The 22,866-nt window shown below is 40.2% G+C and overlaps 1 protein-coding gene across 2 annotated transcripts in view; it reads left to right on the forward strand.

The window, feature by feature from the left end:
- The window catches only part of PDE7B (phosphodiesterase 7B), a 289,994-nt gene that overhangs the window by 255,596 nt on the left and 11,532 nt on the right, over positions 1-22,866 (forward strand). For both annotated transcript variants that reach the window (XM_054570006.1, XM_054570007.1), the window contains 5 exons: positions 1,389-1,489; positions 2,835-2,966; positions 16,680-16,771; positions 20,166-20,310; positions 22,265-22,361. In XM_054570006.1, coding sequence (XP_054425981.1) covers positions 1,389-1,489; positions 2,835-2,966; positions 16,680-16,771; positions 20,166-20,310; positions 22,265-22,361 — 567 coding nt within the window. The remainder of the gene's footprint in view (positions 1-1,388; positions 1,490-2,834; positions 2,967-16,679; positions 16,772-20,165; positions 20,311-22,264; positions 22,362-22,866) is intronic.

Genomic DNA, 22,866 nt, shown 5'->3' on the forward strand with positions numbered 1-22,866 from the left:
TCACATCACTTTCTGCTGTCACTTAGCATGTTTCTGGTGCCTTTGACTTACCCGATGGATGTGCTTTGAATTCAAAAGCTGGCTTGATGCTGTCAAAACTAGAATAACAGTGACAATAACAGCAACAACAGTAGCAGAAACCAAGCTTCTTTGGTGCTGGGAACTCTTCCAAGGACTTGCACATATTAGCGTATTAAATCCTTATTGTAGCCCTCTGAGATTAGAACTATTGTTATTCTCACTTTATAGAGAAGGAAACTGAGGGTCCTTGTGGTTAAGTAATTTGCTCGATACAAATAATCAATAGTGGAGCCAGAATTCAAATGTAACTGTAAAAGAAACCTGCAGAATAAAAGGTATGCAAAGCACAATAGAAATTTTTGAAATCAGCCACAACGTGGCTCAGTCTCAGAAACACAAGTAACCTCAAGCTCATTGAATTTAGCTTTACTTGAGCAAAGTAACGGCCATGACTAAAGCCAATAGTTCTGGTTTGCCTAAAGAGGAAGAATGCAGATACTTTGGACATGTGTATGCACCCAGAGTACATGTGAAGAACACAAAAACCTGATGACAAAAATAAGACCAAAATCCAGGGCCAAACTCACAGCATGGGCTGACAAAATATGGCCACATTTGCAAATCTGGACATTCTATACACACTGATTATATTGCATTCCAAGCATTGCCTTGGTTATTAGCTGAAGCAGGCTAGTGGCTTCTGTAAATAGCAAACCAAAATTGCCTTGCTGATGTCTCTACTTGGTTCCAAGAGCACTCCGGTCCCTAGATTAGAAGGGCATGAAAGATGGCAGCTTAATCTGAATAAGATAGAAATAAAGCCACAGCGTCCTTATTTGGATTAACATAGTACATTGAAAATCTGCCTGAAGAAACCCCAGATTTGCTTTGGTCAGTATTTGTAACTCAAATGGTAGATCCACCTTTGGATATCAGGAATTTGATGCTACCTACTAGGGCTGTTTAAAAGGAAACCTCTTTTATGGCATAGTATTCATAAATGGCAGCAAACTTAAATAATTAAACTATAGTGTGAAATAAAGTTGTCCTTTTCCTACATATTTATTTTACCTATGAATGAAAGCCTTCATGAATGCCAGAAAGGGTGATTTATGAAGGTGGTGAGGATTCCCAAGGGTCTCACAAATCCTTTTAACCTTTTTCCCCTCTGCCCTCCCCTCCTCTCCACTGAAAACAGCTCAGTAGAACAGCCAAGCTTCTGAGCCATATTCATTTTTAAAGAATCCCCAAGGTGCATATTTTGGAGACATGAACATTTTTAAGCAAAAGGGACCGTCAGTAAATCAGAGATCATATGCCCTTCCTGTTTTGGTTTTACCTGATTGAGTTATCTGTTTGCCTCCCAGTCATGGTTCAAGAAGATTACCACAGCCAAAACCCATATCACAATGCTGTCCATGCCGCCGACGTCACCCAGGCCATGCACTGCTACCTGAAGGAGCCAAAGGTGAGTCCAGGCCTGGCTGCCTCCTCCGCCACCTAGAGACCTGTGAGTCCCAAATCACCCCACACATCAGAATAGTTGTTATGGGTCATTCACAACATGAATACAATTGTTTATATTAAAGTTCCAGGATCAGCTGTGAAAACTCATGAAAGAGGATGCAAATTTTCTGTTGCTTCTTTTTATAATTCATATGAAAGACTGCATTAAGCCAAAAATAACCCTCCCCATGACAATCTACATCTTAGATATCTTCCACAGTCCCAAGAACTTGATTTTTTGTCTTGAATCTTTGCTACAAATGGAACCAGCACTGGAATCTTCTGGGAAAATTTCTCCACCTCATGGTTTTTGATTGACAAATAGAATCAAAATTCCTTCAGGCTCAAGCTCTATTTCCTACTAAGGCAACTGGACATCCTGACTCAGGCCCAAGAAAACTTGAGACCATCAACGACTTCTTAGCAGGCATACTCTGATGTAATAAACCAATCCAAAATTAAAAACATGATAATAGTTCTCGTTACTCAAAACCAAGGCATTTCTTAGCCGTATAACTGTCAGTATGACATACAGGATGAATTTTCCATAAGGTTTTTGAAAATAATATCCCAGTCCAAGACTGTTTAGTTCAATTAGTTTTAACATCAACCACTGACTATCCAGACTCCAGACAAGCATTCCCAAGACAAAACTGGGTAGATACTTAATCCATATAAAATAGCCCAAAGACATTAAAGGTTTTGTTTTTTATCTCTAGGTAGCCTGAAAGTTGTATATTTAAAGTTAGTACTGGATTCCGATTCCCTTGCCTGTTTTCCTAGCTAACCAAAAAGAAAAAAAAAAGGTTCTCACCCCCCGCCCCCCCACTATTTACTACACATTGAAGAAACATGCCAATTTTACAATTCAGCCCACTCTTGATTTCATATTCAAAGAAGTGACAATGATATAGTGGATGGCTGAAATATACAAATGATTTTTTTATGTGTCCATCACTTTGGTTTTAACTTTTTACTTCATTTACAGCTTCCTCTGGGAACAGGACTGATTTCAGGCTCTGCCTTCTCCCAACCCACTAACAGGCAACAGCACAACAACAAAAGAAAACAGTGCCTCTAGGAAAGGGAGAGTAGCTGAATGGTCTACACAGTTTGATTTGCTCAATTAGTTTCCACCCAGTCCTTTTTTTCCTCTTGTGACTCTTGCTGCTTCAGAGGGGAGAGGCCTGGAGGATGAAAGGCCTGAACAATATTGTGATACTTCATTTGATTTGATTTAGCCAAATCAATGCTAACCTATTTGTGAAAACACAGCCACTGACCTCCCAATTTGACTTTTTTAACAGCTCGCCAGCTTCCTCACACCTCTGGACATCATGCTTGGACTGCTGGCCGCAGCAGCACACGATGTTGACCACCCAGGAGTGAACCAGCCATTTTTGATCAAAACTAACCACCACCTCGCCAGCCTATATCAGGTAAGGGAGCTGCACACTGAGCCAGACACCGTATGGCCAGCTGCCGTAGATCCAGTCCCAGAGCCTGAATCTCAGTCTTGGAGACAGCTTCATTCAGGGTCAGCCTCAATGATGACCACAGCCAAAGACCGTGGGTTTGAAATAGGTCTAGGATATCCCCCCAAGAAAGATTAAATTGGTTTGTAAGTATATCCAAGGAATTTCATTTGCTCCTAAGAAGGTTTGAGGTTGTATGAAGTCAAGGAGGATCTCTGAGGCTAATCACTGATGGTCTGAGAATATCTGTCTCCCTAGAAATTATCTCATATGTAGTGGCCTATTGAAGCCAGGCCTTGTAGGACTTCTATAAATGGTAGTGCTCGGGTATAGTCCTAATTCAGACATATGTCTCTAGGACCATTTCTGAACTTTATGGGCCTCTGAGTCAGAGATATGTTATCAAAGACAATAGATGTTGTGAAAAAAAAAAAAAAAAGTAGTTCAGCAACACACGTAGATTGGCCAGGAGAACTTTCACGCAGGATATTGTTTCAGATATTGAACTCTACATCATAAATGAGTTACTCCCAGAATTTTCAAAAGGATTCCTTGGAGACCTTTGGTTGTCATTCACAAAATCTTTACATAGAAGGAAATTATTGACCTCAATTTTAGTAGAGCTTTTGAAAAAATTTAGTGCTAAAAAAGTTCTGCCAGATCCCCATAAAACAACTGCCTTATATAAGATGCTGCAGCATTTATTTCCAATAAAGCACAATGGAAACATTTTCAAATGCCTTTCTCCATACAGTTGATTAGCTTTTGGCATAGGTAGAAGCTGGTGTTCCAAGGTCTATGGCTCCACCTGGTATGTATTTCATCACTGGGCTCCCCTAGCCCATCGGCCAGCACCTAGAGCTGAGATAGATACGGCCATATAGCAGGGACAGAATGGCAGAACTAAGAAGGTCTTTTAGTGATGGGCTAAAAAAGAAAGACTAAAAGTAAACTTTCTAAGCCATGTCAGACGCTAAATTTACTGCTTAGGAAAAACATAGATTCGTGACTGGGAGAAAACAAATTGAGTGACTGAACCCAGAGCCCCCAAGTAAATTTGCTGTTCCTGTCAATTCTGACTCTTTTTCAAAAGTCTTTTATTATACAAAGGAAATCAATTAACACAATTGGCTACTTAATTTATTCCCAAATAATGTAAATTCTTACATAATTCTAATTTCTCATCATCAAATAAATCATGTCAATGGAGTTTCAGAGTATCTACTGCTACCAGGTAATGTATACATAAAAATGAGGGTCATAAAACTGTACTTTGACATGTAGTATATATAAAACACGTGATAAGTTCACATTTCAACAGAAGTCAAAAAGAACTATGCCAGATATTAAAGACATAAATAATGAAAAATTAAGTACTCACTGCTAATTAACAAAAATTGATTCTCAAAAGCATGATACTCCCATCTATCTTCTTTAGATGCTAAAAATGTTCTCAAAAATTGATTCCTTACTCAAGCTTTTGAAGTACAAATACTTCTTAACAATTTTTGTTTTAATCTCTTTGTTTAAAATAAACATTCCAATACAACCAAATTCTACAGCCTTTTCAATGCAACATATAGTTTTGTATATTTTTAATCAGCAACTATTTATTGCATCTACTAGATAATATACTGGGATCTAGAAGTACAAACATGAATCAAACATCATTTCTATCCTCAAACATTTGTTCAAACTCAGATGTGCAAAATCCAAGAAAACCTAACCCCAGTTTGAAAAAGGTTTGGCTAGTCAGCTAAAGATAAGCATATAGACACAACTTTTTAAAAAAGTTTTTGTGTTTTCTCTTTATTTTTATTATTGACACTATTACAGATGTCCCCACTTACCCCACCCCCTTTGCCCGCCTCCACCCAGCGCCCACCCCTATTTCCCTCTGGCCATCACCACACTGTTGTCTGTGTCCATGGTTATACATACATGTTATTTGGCTAATCCCTTCCCTTTCTTGCTTTTTTTATTGTTGACACTATTACAGATGCCCCTTTCCCCCCACCATTTGCCCCCTCTGTGTATCCAAAGCTATTACTACAATAAAGTGAGCGGTTAATTTTTCTAACAGTGAATTTATCAGCATCTCATCTGTATGGCCTAATCTCTGATAGGAAAGAAAAGGATCCTTTTGATAATGACTAGAGAAAAACTAGGATATAGGACTCAAAAACCACATTCAAAATACTGTCTTCATCAGTGCCCTGCTCCTCTGGTCTTAGATCGCTTGGAGGCTAGAGATCCATGTCTTTCCATTATAGAAACAATGTTGAAGTCAAACCAGTATCACAAAGTTACTTCCAATATCCTAGGACTGACTAGGATAAAAAATGGAACTTTTATCAGCCAAATGAGATTTCAATTCTGCCCCCAAATTTATGCTGCCTTTAATGTTTGGCTATATATCATTATTGACTTTGTGAAGGAATTCCAAAAAGATAAATTCCCTGTAAAATTTAGTTTAACAAATTGTGTAACTAACCTTTATTCAACACTCCATATGATTCAAATGCTATGCTAAATGCTTTTAATGTATTATATTATTTGATCTTCACAATAGCCCAGTTAGGTGGACACTATTATCATGCCTATTTTACAGAAAGATGAAAATGGATACTTAGGAAATCAAAGTATTTTTCCTAAAAATAAACAACTAATTAGCGACAAACCTGGGATTGGAACTCAGGCCTCTTGTCTCCAGAGCCAAAGTACCTAAGCACTCTACATACTGCCTCTAAAACTCATATTAATCACTTACTGTATGCAGGAATCTAAAAGCTCTCCTCCAGGTCGTCCTATAGCTTTGAGGGAGACACGAGCATTAGAGACAAGTAGCTGAGAGCAAGAGAGACTTTGTCAAGTACTCCACGGCAGATAGGTATCATACAAACAAAATATGGTGGGAAGACAGTAAATGATTCTGCAAATGATTTCTGAAAGGAAAAAAACTTGTGGAGGAAGAATGGAGTAAACTAGTCCTTGAAGTGTAATATTTTGAGTAACATGTCGGGGAGTAATAGAGGCAGCCCAAGAAAGTGTGCTTCGGGATTAAACCCACAAATCCATAGTAACTGAAAAGGGACTGTCCCTATGACCTTTAGTGGAGCATGGTCCTGCCATGAGCAAACCTTGCTCTCAAGTCAGTGTCTTCGACATAATCAATATTATGACTAAGCGTGTATTCTGTCTCTTGTAGAAACTCTAGATTAGCTGTAGGATCTGGGTCAGAAAATCCCCACTCTGCATCAAGCTGTAGATGAGAACCTGGCATAACTCCTCAGGTTTTCAATTTCTAGGGGAAAAATCATAGTACATAGCATACGAACTGAGCAAGACCATTAACAACATATGATGTTTTAAAAATTTTTAGAATGTAGCCTTTTAGCTTACCAAGGGCCTGTTGTTTGAGACATAAATGAGCTTTCAGTAAATTAAGTGCTGATTTTGAGTATATACCTATGCACATTTTTCTAGTGGGAGGATCCATCACATAGACTCATACTTTAAAATGAGTTATAGGTTCAGAAAATATTAAGAACCATGGAAATGAGTGAAAATATATACATTAAACAATATATTATGAATATATATACACAAATTATACAGGAACACACACATGCACATTCGTTTAATGAGAATACAATAGAGAAGAGGTGCCAGGAATTATGTGCTCTGCGAACACACAGTACGTGACTGCCACATCCAGACTGACTGTAAATGATATAAAATGGAAGAGGGCTTCCTCTCCCTCCTTTTGTTGGCTGCGTTCTTCTGGTTCGGATAAATAAGCTCATTGCATAACGCCCAGCCTGTGCGTCTGCCCTGATATAAAGAGAGAGCCAGGCAGCTGGAGGGAAGGCTGGGTCGGGGGCGCTCTCCCCTTGTCAGCTGTCTGAGCTGGACTCCCTAGCTGAACTGCCAGCCCAAGTTCAACATGAAGGCGATCAAGGCACTTCCACCTGGCACGTGTCTCATCAAAAACAGTCCAAGTGTCCATGGTAGACTGAGAGCATGTGAAAAATAGAACACCAGATTTACCTCCTGTCCCTGTACCCTGCAACCACATCCCCCCGCAAACATGGGCTCAGCAATTGGGCAAAGTAAGCATTAAATCAGATACCATATTGGTTATTACAGTTGCAAAAGGAATAATTTTCAGTTCAATTTAAAACTGAATTCCTTTTGATAGCGTCCAACTGCATTTAACCAGTAGCAGAGCAACCTAATGAATAAAATAGTTATTAATTGCTCCATAAGATATTATATTTAATTCATTTTATATTGGCTTGCAGAAGTTTATGATCTTTTTTTTAGTCACTTATCACAAGCACTTAGAGGAAGGTCAGCATTTTAACCACTTTTTATTCTAATGACTCAGAACCACAAATATAAAGTCGGCAGAACCAGGAGAAATACTCCTTCCACATGGTCCTATGACCTCTCCTCAGGCAAGCAACTGCAAAGGTTATTATTATACATAACCTCACAATTTCTGCAATAGGAAAGGTGTTTGGGGCAAGTGGTGTGAAAATTGTAAAAAGGAGGCTCAAATTTGATTTTCTGCTTTTTAAAGTTTCTGCTGTGGATGGTGAGGCAGCTGGTATGTGGCACGTCCGTGGCCCTGATCTGAACGCAGGCCTGCCCCTTGGACAGCGACCGATGCCCAGGCTCCTTGCTCTCAGAGCAGTGACGTGGGCAGGTGTAGATGGAACCAAAGGGAGGTACCTTCAAGCAGGCAGTAAGCATGGCAGTGCTGTCATTTCTTCAAAGGCCAAGGTCTTGTTTAGGGCTCCAGGAGCTGAGTTCCTCTGAGACCTCCTGGGCTGGGACTCTCACAGGGAGACCACTTGGCCTGTTAGGGAAGAGCTCAGCCCCTTCAGTATCTCCTAGAGTCTTGCTTGTCTGTTTCGTGAACAATTAAAACTGAAAACACGGAGTGTGTTCCTATTGGTTTTCTTCCTGTATCTTCTGGCTTAAAAGACTAATTAACTCTGACTCCCATTGTACACCAGACTCAGTTTATCAACATCACCCTGAGTTAGTTTAGTCAAAGAAAGTGTCCATTATGGGGGCACAGAGGAACCAGCAGTTTAAAGCTGCCTCTTAGGACAGCAAATCTGCTCTGCCAGGTTTTCTTTGACAAATAGACTCTTGATTTAATTTGAAACCCTGTGTTGGTGGTTTACTGAATGCCAGATGTGTTGTTATTCAGAACAGAAGTGTTGTTTTGTTCTTAGGGTGGATAGTACTTGATACTTCAGACACAAAGGAAAATAAAGGTTTTGCTGTAGGGGTTTTAAGGGTTTTATTTTTTCCAAATTAAAATGCTAATAGGGTTTTTTTGACACAAAAGTAGATACTTATTCTTTTAACTTCAAGATAAAGATTTCTTAAAACTACAAGTCTGAAGATATTGCAACACTAGAACAAATAGCCATTAGGATAATGGGAAATTTCTGAGCTGATGTTCTTAAAGGTATTTGGATGTGGTACCCAGGGTGGGATTCCAGAACAGTTCCAGGATTTCAACAGAGAGTAAAGTAGTATCATCTCAACCTGTATTCAGATATCCATGAGCATTTCTGATGATTGCTTCTTTATTTCAAATCTACCTTTTACTAATATTGTTCTTTGAGCCATTGTGAAGACCAGATGAGCCTATAAGAGCAAAGCCACCTCCCCATGAGTAGGGCTCAGTTATCTCTGGCTGCCCCATATGAGACATCAATAGGTTCCAGTCTGCTCACCCCAGTCTCTCCCCTGGTGCAGGGCCTCAACGCCTTCCTTCTCTTGTCTACATTCAGGCTGGCCTTCCTGCAACCTTTCCTCTGCTGGAACTCAAATCTGACCCATCGTTGCCTGCCCAAAATCCTGTTGCCCTCAGGATTAGGTCCAAATGTCTTAACACTGGAAAAATCCTGCTAAAATCTGACCCTGCTGCACTTTCCAGCTTCACTTCCTATCATTACTCAGAGGCATTTACGCATCATCCAGTCTGAACTACTTTCCAAGTCCCAAACCTATCCCTCATTGTTTTATTCATTCAACAAATAATTCACTGAGTGCTAAATAATACATGCCAAGTGCTGGGAGTAGAGGAGATGAACAAAACAAGTAAAATCCCTGCTTTCTACCAGAGAAAACAGAAAATAAGCAAAACGTGTAATATGTTAAAAAGTGATAATTTTCAATGATTAAAAAACAGGAAGGAAGATATAGTGTCCCTCTTGCTTACAGACCTTCAACATATGCTCTTTCTTCTGCCTATTTTCATGAAATCTATTCCTTCTACATTGCCTGAACTCTCTGACTTCTCTCAAACTCACTCATCTTTTTGATCTCACCCCAGACATATCTTTGTCCTAAAAGCCTTCTTTTTAAGTGATTGTTACATCCTTGCTACCCTTCACCATAAAGAATGAGAAGTGTTCACGGAAAAATTCCTTATAATGATTTTCTTCTTATCTTGTAATTGACAAGGTCTATCTGATATATGTTACTTCTGGGGTCATTTACCTGAGCCTAGTTGTCTGTGAATGAGCAGTAGGAGAAAATTTATTGCTGTAATAATTTCACAACAAAAGATCCCAAGTCTGGCTTCTATCAGCTATGAACCAAAAATGTAACAGGACTCTTTTTCTGTTAGCAGTGACTTAAATTTTTGCAGCTACCAAACTTTTAGGTTTCAGAAATTAATTATTCAGTATCCACTCAACAAATATTTACTTTTTAAGTGGCACTGTGCCACATGCTGGGCACAAAGATGAATAAGATATGCTCCCTGTTCTCAGGGGCAATCAGGCATGGCAGCAGTTTTCAGATGAGGCGTGTGTGCCTGTGGGGCTGCACCCAGACTTCCCCAGGAGACGTGGGCCTGAATAGTGCTAACAAATCCGCCGGCAGGCCCTTCAACTGACCTGCCTGGAAAGTGCTTGCAGGGCAATCAAGCCAGTTCCGCTTTTCCACTCCTCCTTCACAATCCCCCTGTTTCCACTTTACAAAAGAAAGACACAGCTCTTACCCCTGATGCATATGGCATGTTGCTCCATTGTACCAACATCGTACACTACGTCACTGTGAAAAAATACCAAAGGAACAGCAGGAAATACTAAAAGAAGTCTCCTGTAATTGAGGAACTATAACTCTCCCAGACATCTCATAAACAGATGCATCTCCAATAAATTCTTATTCTTAAGCAAATTATTTTTTTTCCAATTTGTAATATACATGTATTTTGATCAGTTACTAATAACCATTACACTGTAAACTCAAGGTTGAAGAACATTTACTACTTAGAGACTGTTGTTAGGAAAATTTGTTAAGTTAAAATTTTAATGTACATACTTATTTTTGTTACATACTTACATAATGTACATACAGACAAATGTGATAGGATGACAATAAAAGAATTTCACACATAAAATATATTATATTACATGAAATAAAATTCTATGGGGAAACAGAATGGAAATATAAATTCTAGAGAGAAAAGAATCAACTTAAAATTGCTGACTTAGAGAATAAATTTTTCATATGTTTTTTCCAATGGGTGATAAATGGGCATTAAATACTATTAGATATGTGTAATACATAAAAGAGTACTATAGTGACTTTATATTAAAATAAAATATTCATAAATATGCAAGACATTACATCTTTTGTTACCATTGAAATTTGTGATTTTGCATATCAATTCAAAAAGTACGGAGAGAGCATAATTTTTCAAAATTATTTTCAAGAGTAAATGAACAAACCTGTGAAGATCACCGACTCCAGAGCAAAGCCAGTGAACGAAGTGGTTCCACAGTATTTTAGGCGCTGGAATGGAAGCTTGAGTTAGGGGCATGGAGCTAGAAAAGGAAGATGTCAGTTCTTTTGGAGTCTCAGGAAAGTCTTTCCTACGAGGTGGTTAGTGGTTTATCTCAGAAAAAAGGAGTGTGTATGTGTGCAAACACATGCATGTGTGTTGTGAGCACTTGCACACATACCTGTGTTTTACTTTAAGGTTATTTCTCCTCACTCATTTTTGAAATTATAAAATTCTTTGTCATTCTTATTTTTTTTAAAAAAACCCACTGAACTCTATTAAAGATCAAGGCATTGAGAAGTTTTTTTCATTAACTCTTTCAGAATGATAGGGAAGACAAGATAACTTTAAATAACTTACTGTGTTAGTGACTTACACAAGGAGGGAAATTTATTTCTATCCTTCATAAAAAGAATTTTGGATAGTCCAGAGTAGGCATGGTGGCCTCACACAATTAAGAATGAGGGACAAGAATCCTTCTAGTTCTACCATCTGTCATCACTAGGGTGTGACACTTGTCCTCATTGCCCAAGACAGCTGCTGGAGCTCTAGCCATTCCTGCTGAGTTCCAAACAGTGGAAAACTGTAGGAAAATGAAAAAGGAAAAAGAGGCCTCTCCCAGATGAGTCAGTTCCTTTTCAACAATCTTCCTGGAAATCTCACACAACATTTCGGCTTACATTTAATGGTCAGAAAGTAGCGAAATGATGCCCCTAATTGTAAAAGAGGTCCAGGAAATGTTATCTTTATACTACACAGCCATGAGACCGTAAAAAACTGAGGTTCTGTGAGTAAGTAGGAACAGAAAATGGATTTAGGAGATACACACACAGGAGTCTCTTCTATACCTGATGCTTGATCTTAAACCTGAGACATTCAAAATGATTAATCAGCTCAGTCATTCCCTTTATGTGACATTCTCCCTCTGACCCACAATTACAACCTCACTTGAGTGACTCTTCCACTTTTCTTTTCTTGTTGTTACTACTTTGGTTATTTGATGTCTCTATGATGATGTCCACATGCCTAATCAGTATCTCAAACTCAACATGTCCAACACTGATCCTCTAAACCTGCTCCACCTGCAGCCTTCCCATCCCGGGTAATAGCCATGCCATCCCTCCGGTTGCTCAGTCCAGACACATTGACCTCCTACAGGTCCAGAAACCAACCACTCTTACCACCACCACCTCCCTTGTCCCAGCCTCTGTCATCTCTTGCCTGGATGACGGTTGTCACCCCCAAACAGCCTTCTCTCCTGCTTTAGCCCTTACGCCTACCAAAGTCTGCCTTCCACATAGCAGCCAAAGTTGACTTTATTTAAATGGTAAGTTTTATCATTTCAAAAACTTTATGATCTCAGACTCCTGCAGGGGCCCCTTATTTCTCGGAGACTAAAAATCAAAACCTGTCCAATGGCCGGAAGGCCATATATTGACTCTCTGACTTCCTGCCTCATGCTTCCCCTCTCGCTCTGTACACTGACCCCCTGACTGCTTGCACCCCCCGCCAAGCCCCGACCCCCGGGCCTGACTCCAGCGGGTTCCTGTGGAACCCTCTTTCCCTGAGCTAGCTCCCTCCTGCCTTCAACTCTTCTTTCAAATCATACCTTTTCCTGCAACTACCTTACCGGCCCCAACCCAAATGACTGTCACATTCCCACTACTCTGCCCTTCTTTTCCTTCTGTCCGTGCAGTTACTGTCATGTCATCTGAGATGCTATACGATTTTTCTCAAGAGTGAAAGTATTTATTATGTTTATTGTTTATTATCTTTCTCTCCACATCCCTACCACCACTAGTCCCTTGACTGTTTTGTTCACTGACGTATTTCAAGCACATGTTACAATGCCTGGAACATACGCAATGTATTTGTTGAATGAAATCAAGTCATTTGTTCAGTGACTTAATTCGCAAATTAAAAGACAGCGCTTTCTCTGTGCAAGGCCTAAAGTTCAGTGGCTACAAAGGAACAATACAGGCTTCCTACTCGCATGTAGCTTATAATTTAGTAAGAAGCAAAGGAAATGCATGAACACCTCTTATACACATCAACGGGACTGAGTCCAGTGGGCTCAAGACTTGAGGTGGCCAAAGAAAGTGCTACAGAACTCAGAGGACAGCAAGTTTTTCTCTGACTGAAATGATTTCCAGATGGCTCTGTAGATGGCGTATTTGAAGGGGACTTTGAAAGACAGGTGGTAGTTTAATAAGTAAACACAGAGAAAGAGGTTTTTGAAGATTTAAAAACAAACTACCTAGGGAGGCACAAAACTGGCCAAAGGCCATTCATATTGATAATAATTCTATCAATAATAAATCATAGTCTTATTAATATGGCATCACTTATCTGGATTATAAGAGCTTTGTAGAAAAGAAAAGGTATTCAATTTTTTCAAATATATGGGCACAGAATGGTAGTTGGGACAATCTTCAGAGAGCACTGAATGCTGAGCTAAGGAATGGGGCTTAATTTACCTGATGGAGAACCACTGTGGGGCTTGGAGCAGGAAACCCAGATAAGCCGATGGCATGGCATAGTGAAGTTAGGTGAGCTCCTCCGGAGCAGCAATTTTATCTTATTAATCGGTGGGTCCCCTGTGCCTGCCATCACACTTGGCATGATAGTAATGCTCAAAATAATATTAGTTTATATTTCAACTGTTGATTAGGGAGGTGGCAGAAAATTCTGTCAAATCAGCAAGTCACTTTCTGGCAGCTTTAGGGAGGCTAGATTGAAGGAAGGAACATTAAGGATAATAAGGCACTGAAATCAGATCGCAGCAATGGAAGAAAGGGATGGGTATACGTGAGGTCATGTTGGAGGAGCCAGCAGGCCTCAGCGACTGATTGGATGTGAGGTCTGAGAGTGACTGAGGGATGGCTTCTCCCCCAGCACAGCCTAAATCTACTCAGCTAATCGCATTCAGATTACAGGGCTTTTCTCAATGAAACCAAATTTGGAGGGAAAGATTCCAGGTTGGGTGTAGAAACTAACATAGAATTAAAACAACCCACCATAGACTTTTAAAGCAGCAATGATACCTAACCTTTGGAAAAGTGAGCATCACTACAGGCATTCATGAAAAGTGCGCACATTTCAGGCTTCTGAAGGCCCCGGCGTGGCCACACACAGGAAATTCTTGGGAGGCAGCAAAGGGTATGTGCGAAGCCTCAGGCTTGACAACTGGCAGACCAGGGTTTAAGGCCTTCCTCAGCCACTCACTAGCCATGTGGCTTCTCAGAGAAACCTGAAACTTTATTACCTGTGAGTTAATGATAAAAATAGTAGAGAGCTATGTAAAGATTAAATGAGACCATGTAAACGGGGTGCTTCGTAAATGTTAGTTCCTTCCCCTCATGCTGTCCTTCTTTCTTATTCTCTGGAATCCAATGAAGTACCCCTACTTCCAACACAGTTCCAGACAAAACATACTTTTATTTATAGAGACTGCTCCCAGGAAGGTTGTGTTTATAATCGTGTACTCTATTGTCTTTCATTCTGTGCCAGCTTCCAGGCCCACTCAATTTCTTTCCATCTCCCTGGTGTTCATCTCCAAATATGGTTCCACCAGCAAATTTCCCAAGTATCCTTTTATTCTGTCTTTGGGAAGATGATTAATGAAGATCTTAAATCAGGCTGGCATAAATAACAATGCTTAAAGCAATCCTCTGGACACTTTTGTTCCACTCATCAGAGAGATGGTGTCATTTATTATTAGGTCTTGTTCCAGTTTTCCAGCCCCTTGAAAAACTCACATGAAGACACTCATTTCCATATCTACTTGAATTAGCCTTGCAAGTGAATGCTCATGAGTTACTGAATCAAATGTCACCACGAGATAGAACATCTGTTACATCACGCTGACCTATCACTCTCTGCTCTCATAAATCTTCATGGTCAAAACAAATTAGTCTAGGATGTTATTTCTAATAAACATTCTCTTTTGTTGTGTGTGGCTTATGCCCAAAAGGAGATAATAGACCAGTGGATAAAAATAGCAAAATCTCATCACTGGTTCCAGCCCGGTCAGGTGATAAATAATGAATAATGACTCCTTGGCAAGGAGAGAAATGCATACCAGTAAAACAGCCTATACAGAGGGTCTGTATAAGAGTCTTGCCTCATGAAGCTCAATTCTACAAAGTCATGGACAGGAATTACTATCTGGGTTTAGAACCAAAAATAGTGGCAGTATTCTTGAACCTTGCTTTTCCCTAATAGATCCTTGATTATGTTACTCACAGAGGTTCTCTTTTCTTGTTTCCCAAAAAAGTGGAGCATTATATGGGTGGTTCAGCTATAGACAATGGGGCTGAACAAGGGAATATTTTTCAGTGCCTCCCCAGGCTCCATGTAGTCCCCTTACCTTTTCATTTCATTGTGGCACTTTAACGCAATATAAAATTTACCATCTTAACCATTTCGAATGTGCATTTACGTTGTTGTTCCATCTCTGCCACCATCCTTCTCGAGAGCTCTTTCTATCTGGCAGAACCGAAGCTCTGTGTCCATTGAATAATCACTCCCCCGGGCCTAGCAATCACCATTCTTTCTATCTCCATGAACTTGACCACTCTAGGTATCTCATTTAAGCAGAATCATATACTTTCTCCTCACTTTTAATGAATGCTTTCTTCCTGTATTTGTTCTATATTCATAACCCCTCTTGAAACAAAATGGAGGATCAATACACAAGTAAGGATATAGAACACAGCAATTTCTGGGGGGCAAGAAACATTCCATTCTACATGTATCATGTCAATGGTAAGGCCATAATGTTTGCTAATTAGAAAAAACACTGGATTGTAAGAACTAATCATTATCTAAATAGCTAATGTTCAGACAGGCAGCATATTTAAGGTAACAGTAAGGTCAAAGGAGAGACTGAACATAGTAGAGGTTCCTACAAGGAAAGAAATATCAAGATAATTGAACAAGGAAGCAATTGTAGATTCAAACTGAGACCTACTAGGCTAAATGCCAATATACCAGGTCACAAAGCTTATTGACAGAACTGCCTCTTTGGCAATGGTTCTCAAACCTTAGTGTACATAAAATTAATCAGCACAAACCTACCTAATCAAAACCGTATTTATGGACTGGGACTCAGAAGCCTGAGTACCTCATCAGTGCCCAGGTGGTTTATAGAGAAGGTTTCTTTTGAGCGTTGAGAAACAATGGTCAGTGCAGTAGACTAGAGGCTGTGAGGCCTGCCTCTGCTTGGTTGACTAATATGATCTTGACTTACATGATGCACATAGCCCCATGATATCCATTACTACCTATTTGTATCTGCTTCACTTTCTTTCTTCTACATTGGTTATTGCCTGACCAAGCTATCCAAAACAGAGGCCAGGCCCTGACCAGTGTGGCTCAGTTGGTTGGGTATCGTCCTGCAAAGCAAAGGGTCACCGGTTCAATTCCCGGTCAGGCCACATGCCTGGGTTGTGGGTTTGGTCCCCGGTCAGGGCATATACAGGAGACAACCAATCGCTGTTTCTCTCTCACATCAATATTTCTTTCCCTCTCTTACTCCTTCCCTTCCAATTTATCTAAAAATACATAAATAAATAGGTTTTTTTTAAACACACAAAAAACATTGGGCCACAGCAGGAGTGAACAACATTAGACATAGACCATCGTTTGGTCTTCCACTGTAGGGTCAGCAAGGGCCACTATCCCTTTACCACTGCAGCCTTGAGAACAGACCCTGTGTTGGTTTTATTTTGTGCTTCTTTTTCAGACTGCCTCTTTGCCATCAAAGAGGGAAAATACTGGCCCCAGTGAAGCTGTGTTCAGCATGAAAGATCAGTATCTAGCTTCTCTCTCATCGACAGCTTTCATTTTCTTTCTAGAACATGTCAGTGCTGGAGAATCACCACTGGCGCTCTACAATCGGCATGCTTCGGGAATCAAGGCTTCTTGCTCACTTGCCAAAGGAAATGACGTAAGTAGTGTGGAGATGAAACATACTGATGTCCACAGTAGAGATAAGCCGCCCTCTCTAGGACACGCTCGAGACCCCCCGGGTTAACAGTGGGGAGCCAGCTTGCTGTGCTTCCTGCCTCTGCTCCGTATTGTCTGTCAGGGGAGATTCGGTGTCAGCCCTGCAGCCCAGAAACCAGCTTCTCTCTGTGAGCTTTGAAAGGGCTTCAGATCGTCTGTGACCTAACGTCAGGAAAAGGAGAATAAACAGTTCTCCGCTTTCACACTCCTCAGCATCAACGCTCTGCTTTGCCAAATGCCTGTCTTTTATGTTAACAAAATTGTCCTCCTGTGTAGACCCAAGTAATAAATATTTATCAGAAAGGAACACGGGAGTTCTCAAGCTCATTTTAAGACTAGTTCAATGAAGTTTGTATCATAATTGCCAGTCTCAATGGACATAGAAGTCAGGAAGTTTTTTCTAAAATGTCTTTTGTTAAGTAACTGAATTGGCCCCAGTGATTTTTTTCACCATTAATTTACCTATGTCTCTTGTATTTTAAACAGAATGGGAAATACTGGTTTCCTGGTCTGCTGTGTGTTAGGCCGGGGATTTAGGCCGAATCCTCCTAAATCCAGGGCCGCTGCCTCATTGTCCACGTAGCCCCAAGTTTGCTGCTGTAGTGCCTACCAAGGCCAAGACAAATTCTGATCTGTTTAATTAAAATGCACAGAACCTGAGGTAGCTAGGAGAGAAGTAAATAAATAGATCTCTGTGCGCTTCTTTCTGAGGGGCACATAGCTTAAGGTCAGTGGCCAAGTTATGTCTCTCCATAGAACAGGCACTATGCTCTGGGCCCGTGCATTTATTCCTGGCCCTCTGATATGTCTTGGGCTGTTTCCTAGCACCCGGAGGACTGTTGAATTTGCGGAACTTCATTCAGTTCCGATAACTTTTTACTCCCAGGAACTAAAAACCAATCTTCATTCATTGCATAAAAACTCATGCCTTTTACTAAAATAATAAATTTCAAAGATCAAAAAAATGCAAAAAGAACTAAAAACTAGAACAAGAAATCTAGTTAGAAGGAGAAGAAAAGAAGAGGTTGGTGGCAGTGTTCAGCTGAAGAAAGGAGAAGGGAAAGAAAGAGAATGAGGACTGGGGGAGGGGGGAAGGAAAAACAGAGGACTTGTCCTTATAATACCCGCATTAATTCTGCATGTTCCTCAGTTAGTATTCGTTTCCTGAGATACTCCTGCTCATGGATTCCAAATAAGAGTACTATATTTTTCATGTCTTGTGGGATACAGTGTTATAAATTGCTTTTGGTAAAAGAATAATTGTTATGCAATAATATATGTGAAAGGACTTTATAATGAAAGTTATCATCATCATAATCATCATGGTTATTCCTTCTATCCTCATGTAAATGCTATAAAATAATTTTTCTGATTTTAAAAGTAAAGGTTAAGCCCTGGCCAGGTAGCTCATTTGGTTAGAGCATCATCCTGACATGCCAAGCTTGCGAGTTCAATCTCTGGTCAGGTAACATACAAGAAGCAACCAATGAATGCATAAGTAAGTGGAACAACAAATCAATGTTTCTTTCTGTATCTCTCCCTCTTCTGCTCCCCCCCTCCCCCTCTCTATCACTGTCTCTCTTCCCTTCCTCTCTCTCTTTCAACAAATTAAAAAAAAAAAAATAAGTAAAGATTTAAAAAGGTTAACTATACAAGGTAAGTTCAGGAAAGAATTAGCTTAACCATAAATTTAAAAGTTACAGATTAAACTATACTAAATATTAATTCCTTATATCAAAAACATTATTTGAAAAAACAGAAAGACAACCACATTATGGAAAAAGGTATTTGCAATACATAATTGACAAAAGACCACTATTGAAAAAAATATAAAAACCTCTTAAAATCAGTAAGCAAAAGAGAGAAACCCAAGAGAATAATGAGTAAAGACTAGAAAAAAAAACTTCACAAGAGAAGATATATCAATGGCCAATAAACACATGAGATATGTCCAATCTCATTAGTAATCAAGGAAATTTATATTAAAACCAAAAAAAGTTGCATGACATACTCTTCAAATTGATGAAGGGATGTAAAGGGTAAGAATATAAAGCAATGAGAATCTTATTTTATTACTACAATTGTTTTAGAGAAACTTTTTTTTGCACATGTACAACTGGAGGTATATAAAGGTGTTTATTGTGGCATATTTTTTTTGGTAGTCAAAAATCAAAAACAACTCAAGTGACCATCAAAAGAAGAATGGATGAAAACACTGTAGAATATTACTACACTGGAAAACAATATAACAATGAAAACGGATGAACGACAGCACACACATCAACATGGATGACTTTTAAAAACATGATGTTAAGATAAAGAAGCAAGTCACAAACTAGTATTTACTGTGTAACTTGAAGTCCAAAAGCAGTTAAAATTAAACCATATTATTTAGCCATGCACATATAGGTGGTAAATTTATTAAAAATAGCAAGGAAATTATTAAAACAAAGATCAAAAGAGTGGTTACTTTGAATACTGGGAGAAGAAGGATGTGACAGGAGATATAATGGGGACCTCTACGGTACAGGTAATATTTTTGACCTGGGTGATGAGTACAAAATGTTTACTTTATAATGATTCACTGAACTGTCTATGTATGCTCTCTGCACTCTACTTACATATTTTTCATTTTTAAAGATAAATTTTAGAAATAGTTATGAATCTTTCCTCTCATTGGTTATTTTTATATATGAAGTAAAGCTCTAATTTGTTTTATTTTCCCAAAATATTCCACTTTTTCTGCACCTTTTTTTTACTATATTGCTTGTTTACTGGTTGATAATGGCGCTTTAATCAACCACTATCCTTTTTAAGTCCCAGTGCCTCTTTCCGGCCTATCTTTTTTTTCTGTTGATGGATCTTTCCATTCCACAGTATCAGTCACTACTGTGTCTTCATTACTATTACTGTTATTACACTCCTTTCTTTCCCCATACAACTCTTAATGTTTGAGCTAGTTTGAATGCTATGAAAGCACAACCCAAACTCCTGTGCATGTCTTTTATTGCCCTTCCTAACATACATTTCTACTTGGCTTTCAGCTGTTCCGCCCATAGTAACCAGGGGTATGCAAAAACTACCATACCTTTCTTTGTTTATCTGAGGTTTCGATCATTCTTTGAAGTTCTTGGTGTATCTTCTGTCCGAGGGCAGAAGTGATGGTGCTGGGGGGAGACTTGCCCTTGTTCTGTGAGGGACCGGGATTCTGTGTAATCAACAGCGTCAAAGGCAAAAGTGAGATTACAAGCCACCCAATGATGGCAGAATCGCTCACTTTCCTCAGAGGGATTTGCTTTGTGTGTGTGTTTTCTCTTTCATTCTCGTGGGTACAGACAGGATATTGAACAGCAGCTGGGCTCCTTGATCTTGGCAACAGATATCAACAGGCAGAATGAATTTTTGACCCGACTGAAGACTCACCTCCAAAATAAAGACTTACGACTGGAGGATGGACGCCACAGGCATTTTCTGCTTCAGGTAAATAACAACAATAGAGCCATTACCCGTGCTGGGTGAAAATACTTAGGGACACGATCAATAATTTTAGCACATTGAAGATGGAGCATCTCCCGTGGTATAAGTCAGAGCAGTGACCTACTTTATTAAAAGCTTTGAGACACATGAAATTTTTAAGTGGTTTCCAAGCAAGAAGAATCTGGGTTTTGGGTCTGTAAGTTGATAGTATCTTGTTTTTTCCTTTTTTGGTAACTGCTTCACCCAAGGTAGCCCCACTGGGTATTGCATGCAATAAGAATCAACTGCATTTTGTGCCTTGATGTAAAATTGATACCTGTGCAATTTTAAAAGACTGTTTCTATAACACAAAAATATATTATTTTAACTTTGGTTCAAATAAAAAATTCAGAAGCAAGTAGCCTTCCTTTACCTAAAACATATTTAATCAAACCGTACTTTACTTCTTTTTACTACCTAAACTCATATTTTCATCTGAGGCGCAAACATGCTTACCTAGTCTTAACATTTTTAGGCACCAATAAACAGATTGTTTTAACTGCGTGAATTGAATCATGTGAAGCCCAACCCTTTCTGCATCCTTCCATGACAAGAAGCCATTTGTGACATGAAACCAAGAAGGGTGGACCCCAGGAGTAGAACTCTAACTTGGTGTACAAAGCGGAGCCTTTTTCTTGATCTTCAATTTTATCTTGTCTTCCTTTTGGCACAATTGACTAAATGGATGGACCCTGGACTCATCTAAATAGACCAGCTTTAACCAAGGAGACCTAAGTGCATGGCCAACCGAGCTGCACCACTGTTTCTGCTCCCTGACTCCATGCTGCCCTCTAGCTGTCCTAAGTGCCGCCTCCTTCCCAGGAGATGCTCTCCTCCCACATGGAACCCTGTATCTCCCTCCTTCTTTCTTCCCAGACTAGTCTTCTCCTCCCTAACTGCCACAAAGATCAACCTGGTGTCTGATTTTAGAGACTCAGGCCAAATAGTGAGTCGCTGAAAGATTTGGCCTAAACTCTTGCATTTCGAAAGGAGAACTTGTTGGCACAAATGAATCCCCAGGGGGCAGAATTTGGAGGGGACTTCTGCCCCTTACCTACTCCAGCATGTACTGGTGCCTCCGTTAACCAGGAAATAAAGAAACAACCAAATTTGGAACTTAATGTGACCCGGGCTCCCCCAGACCCCAGCACTGTTAGTCATTCCACGATCCCAGGGAACTGGGTCAAAACAGACCTTGCTGGTGGGCGGGGTGCATGGCAGAAGCCCACCTGGGCAGCAGTGTCTCTGCAGCTGGTGGCAAGGGGCAGAACCTACTTGTCTGGGAATTCAAGGTAACCCTCCCAGGGTCGACATAACCGAGAAAGCAGACATCTTAGATCCAGGCATGTGTGAAGCAAGCCAAGAGGTCTTGATTTAGTTCCGCAAACAAAACACTCCTCGATTTGATAGGACCTAGCTCCCCGGCTGGCAGTCAGAGCCTGCTTATGCACAGAGACACCGGTGCATAAATACAAACACACATAATTAAAGCGATGTATGTAGTTGGTCTGTTTGGCCACTGTGAGAGTGAGGTCCAAAAGATCCCACTCGAGCCTGGCTGGGGCCCCTGTGGCCACCCTGCCCATGAGAGGTGGGGCAGCAGAAGGAACCAGGCCACAGCTTTCCTTGGCCGGCCCACCCCAGGTCTCCTCCAGAAAGCTCCGTGTCCTTGGACGGTGGCTCTTCTCTCCTTCTCACTGCTGTAAAGTGGGAGTTCTGAATGAAGGGTTTGTGTGGTGCTGAAGAAGTGGTGTTTCCTGAAGAGACACATCAGAGGGGCCCTGTGTGAATATGGGCCTGGTACCATGAGGCTCACTGGTGGGGGGGGGAGCCGGGGGGGAAGTCCCTGGGGCTTGGGGTGCATTTGCTCCTGAAGAATCCCGCTCTGACAGTCTCCCCCTGCCCTGTCACTTTTCAGATTGCCTTGAAGTGTGCTGACATTTGCAATCCTTGCAGAATCTGGGAGATGAGCAAGCAGTGGAGTGAGAGGGTCTGTGAAGAGTTCTACAGGCAAGGTGAGCTGTGACCTGTGGCTGCAGTTGCGCCGCCCCTCCTCCTCTTGGGCAGTTATCCCAGTAAAACAGGAAATGGCTAACCTATTGTGGCACTTGTTCTTTCATCGACTCTTATTATCCTAACCTTTCCCTTTGCCTCTCTTGCAAACCGTCCATCCCTTTTTTGGAAAATATTTTAAAATAAATAACGTTGACTTATTATGGAAACAGGTACTAATGAGGTGCAATAAAAGTGAGTGAAAACGGGATATATGTATGTATTTTTTAATGGTTTTCTTCTGTGGATATAAAAATGTGAGGGACAGTTTGATTTTTACCCTGACCTTCATTTTAATCAGCTGACCGCAGCCTAAAGGCTAAATGCCATCTGTGGTCAATGTTTTCCACTCTGACAGGACTTAACTCCTTTTGTGTTTCTTCCCCTCACTTTCTTAAAAAAAGCTAATAATGAAATAGAGCACAGCTGACCAAGAATTGACTTCATCCTCTCAAATAGATATATGAA

The sequence above is a fragment of the Pteronotus mesoamericanus genome, unplaced genomic scaffold (assembly GCF_021234165.1).
Source record: "Pteronotus mesoamericanus isolate MK-2021 breed Mesoamerican mustached bat unplaced genomic scaffold, CSHL_Meso_final contig_20, whole genome shotgun sequence".
In the NCBI taxonomy this organism is placed as follows: Eukaryota; Metazoa; Chordata; class Mammalia; order Chiroptera; family Mormoopidae; genus Pteronotus; species Pteronotus mesoamericanus.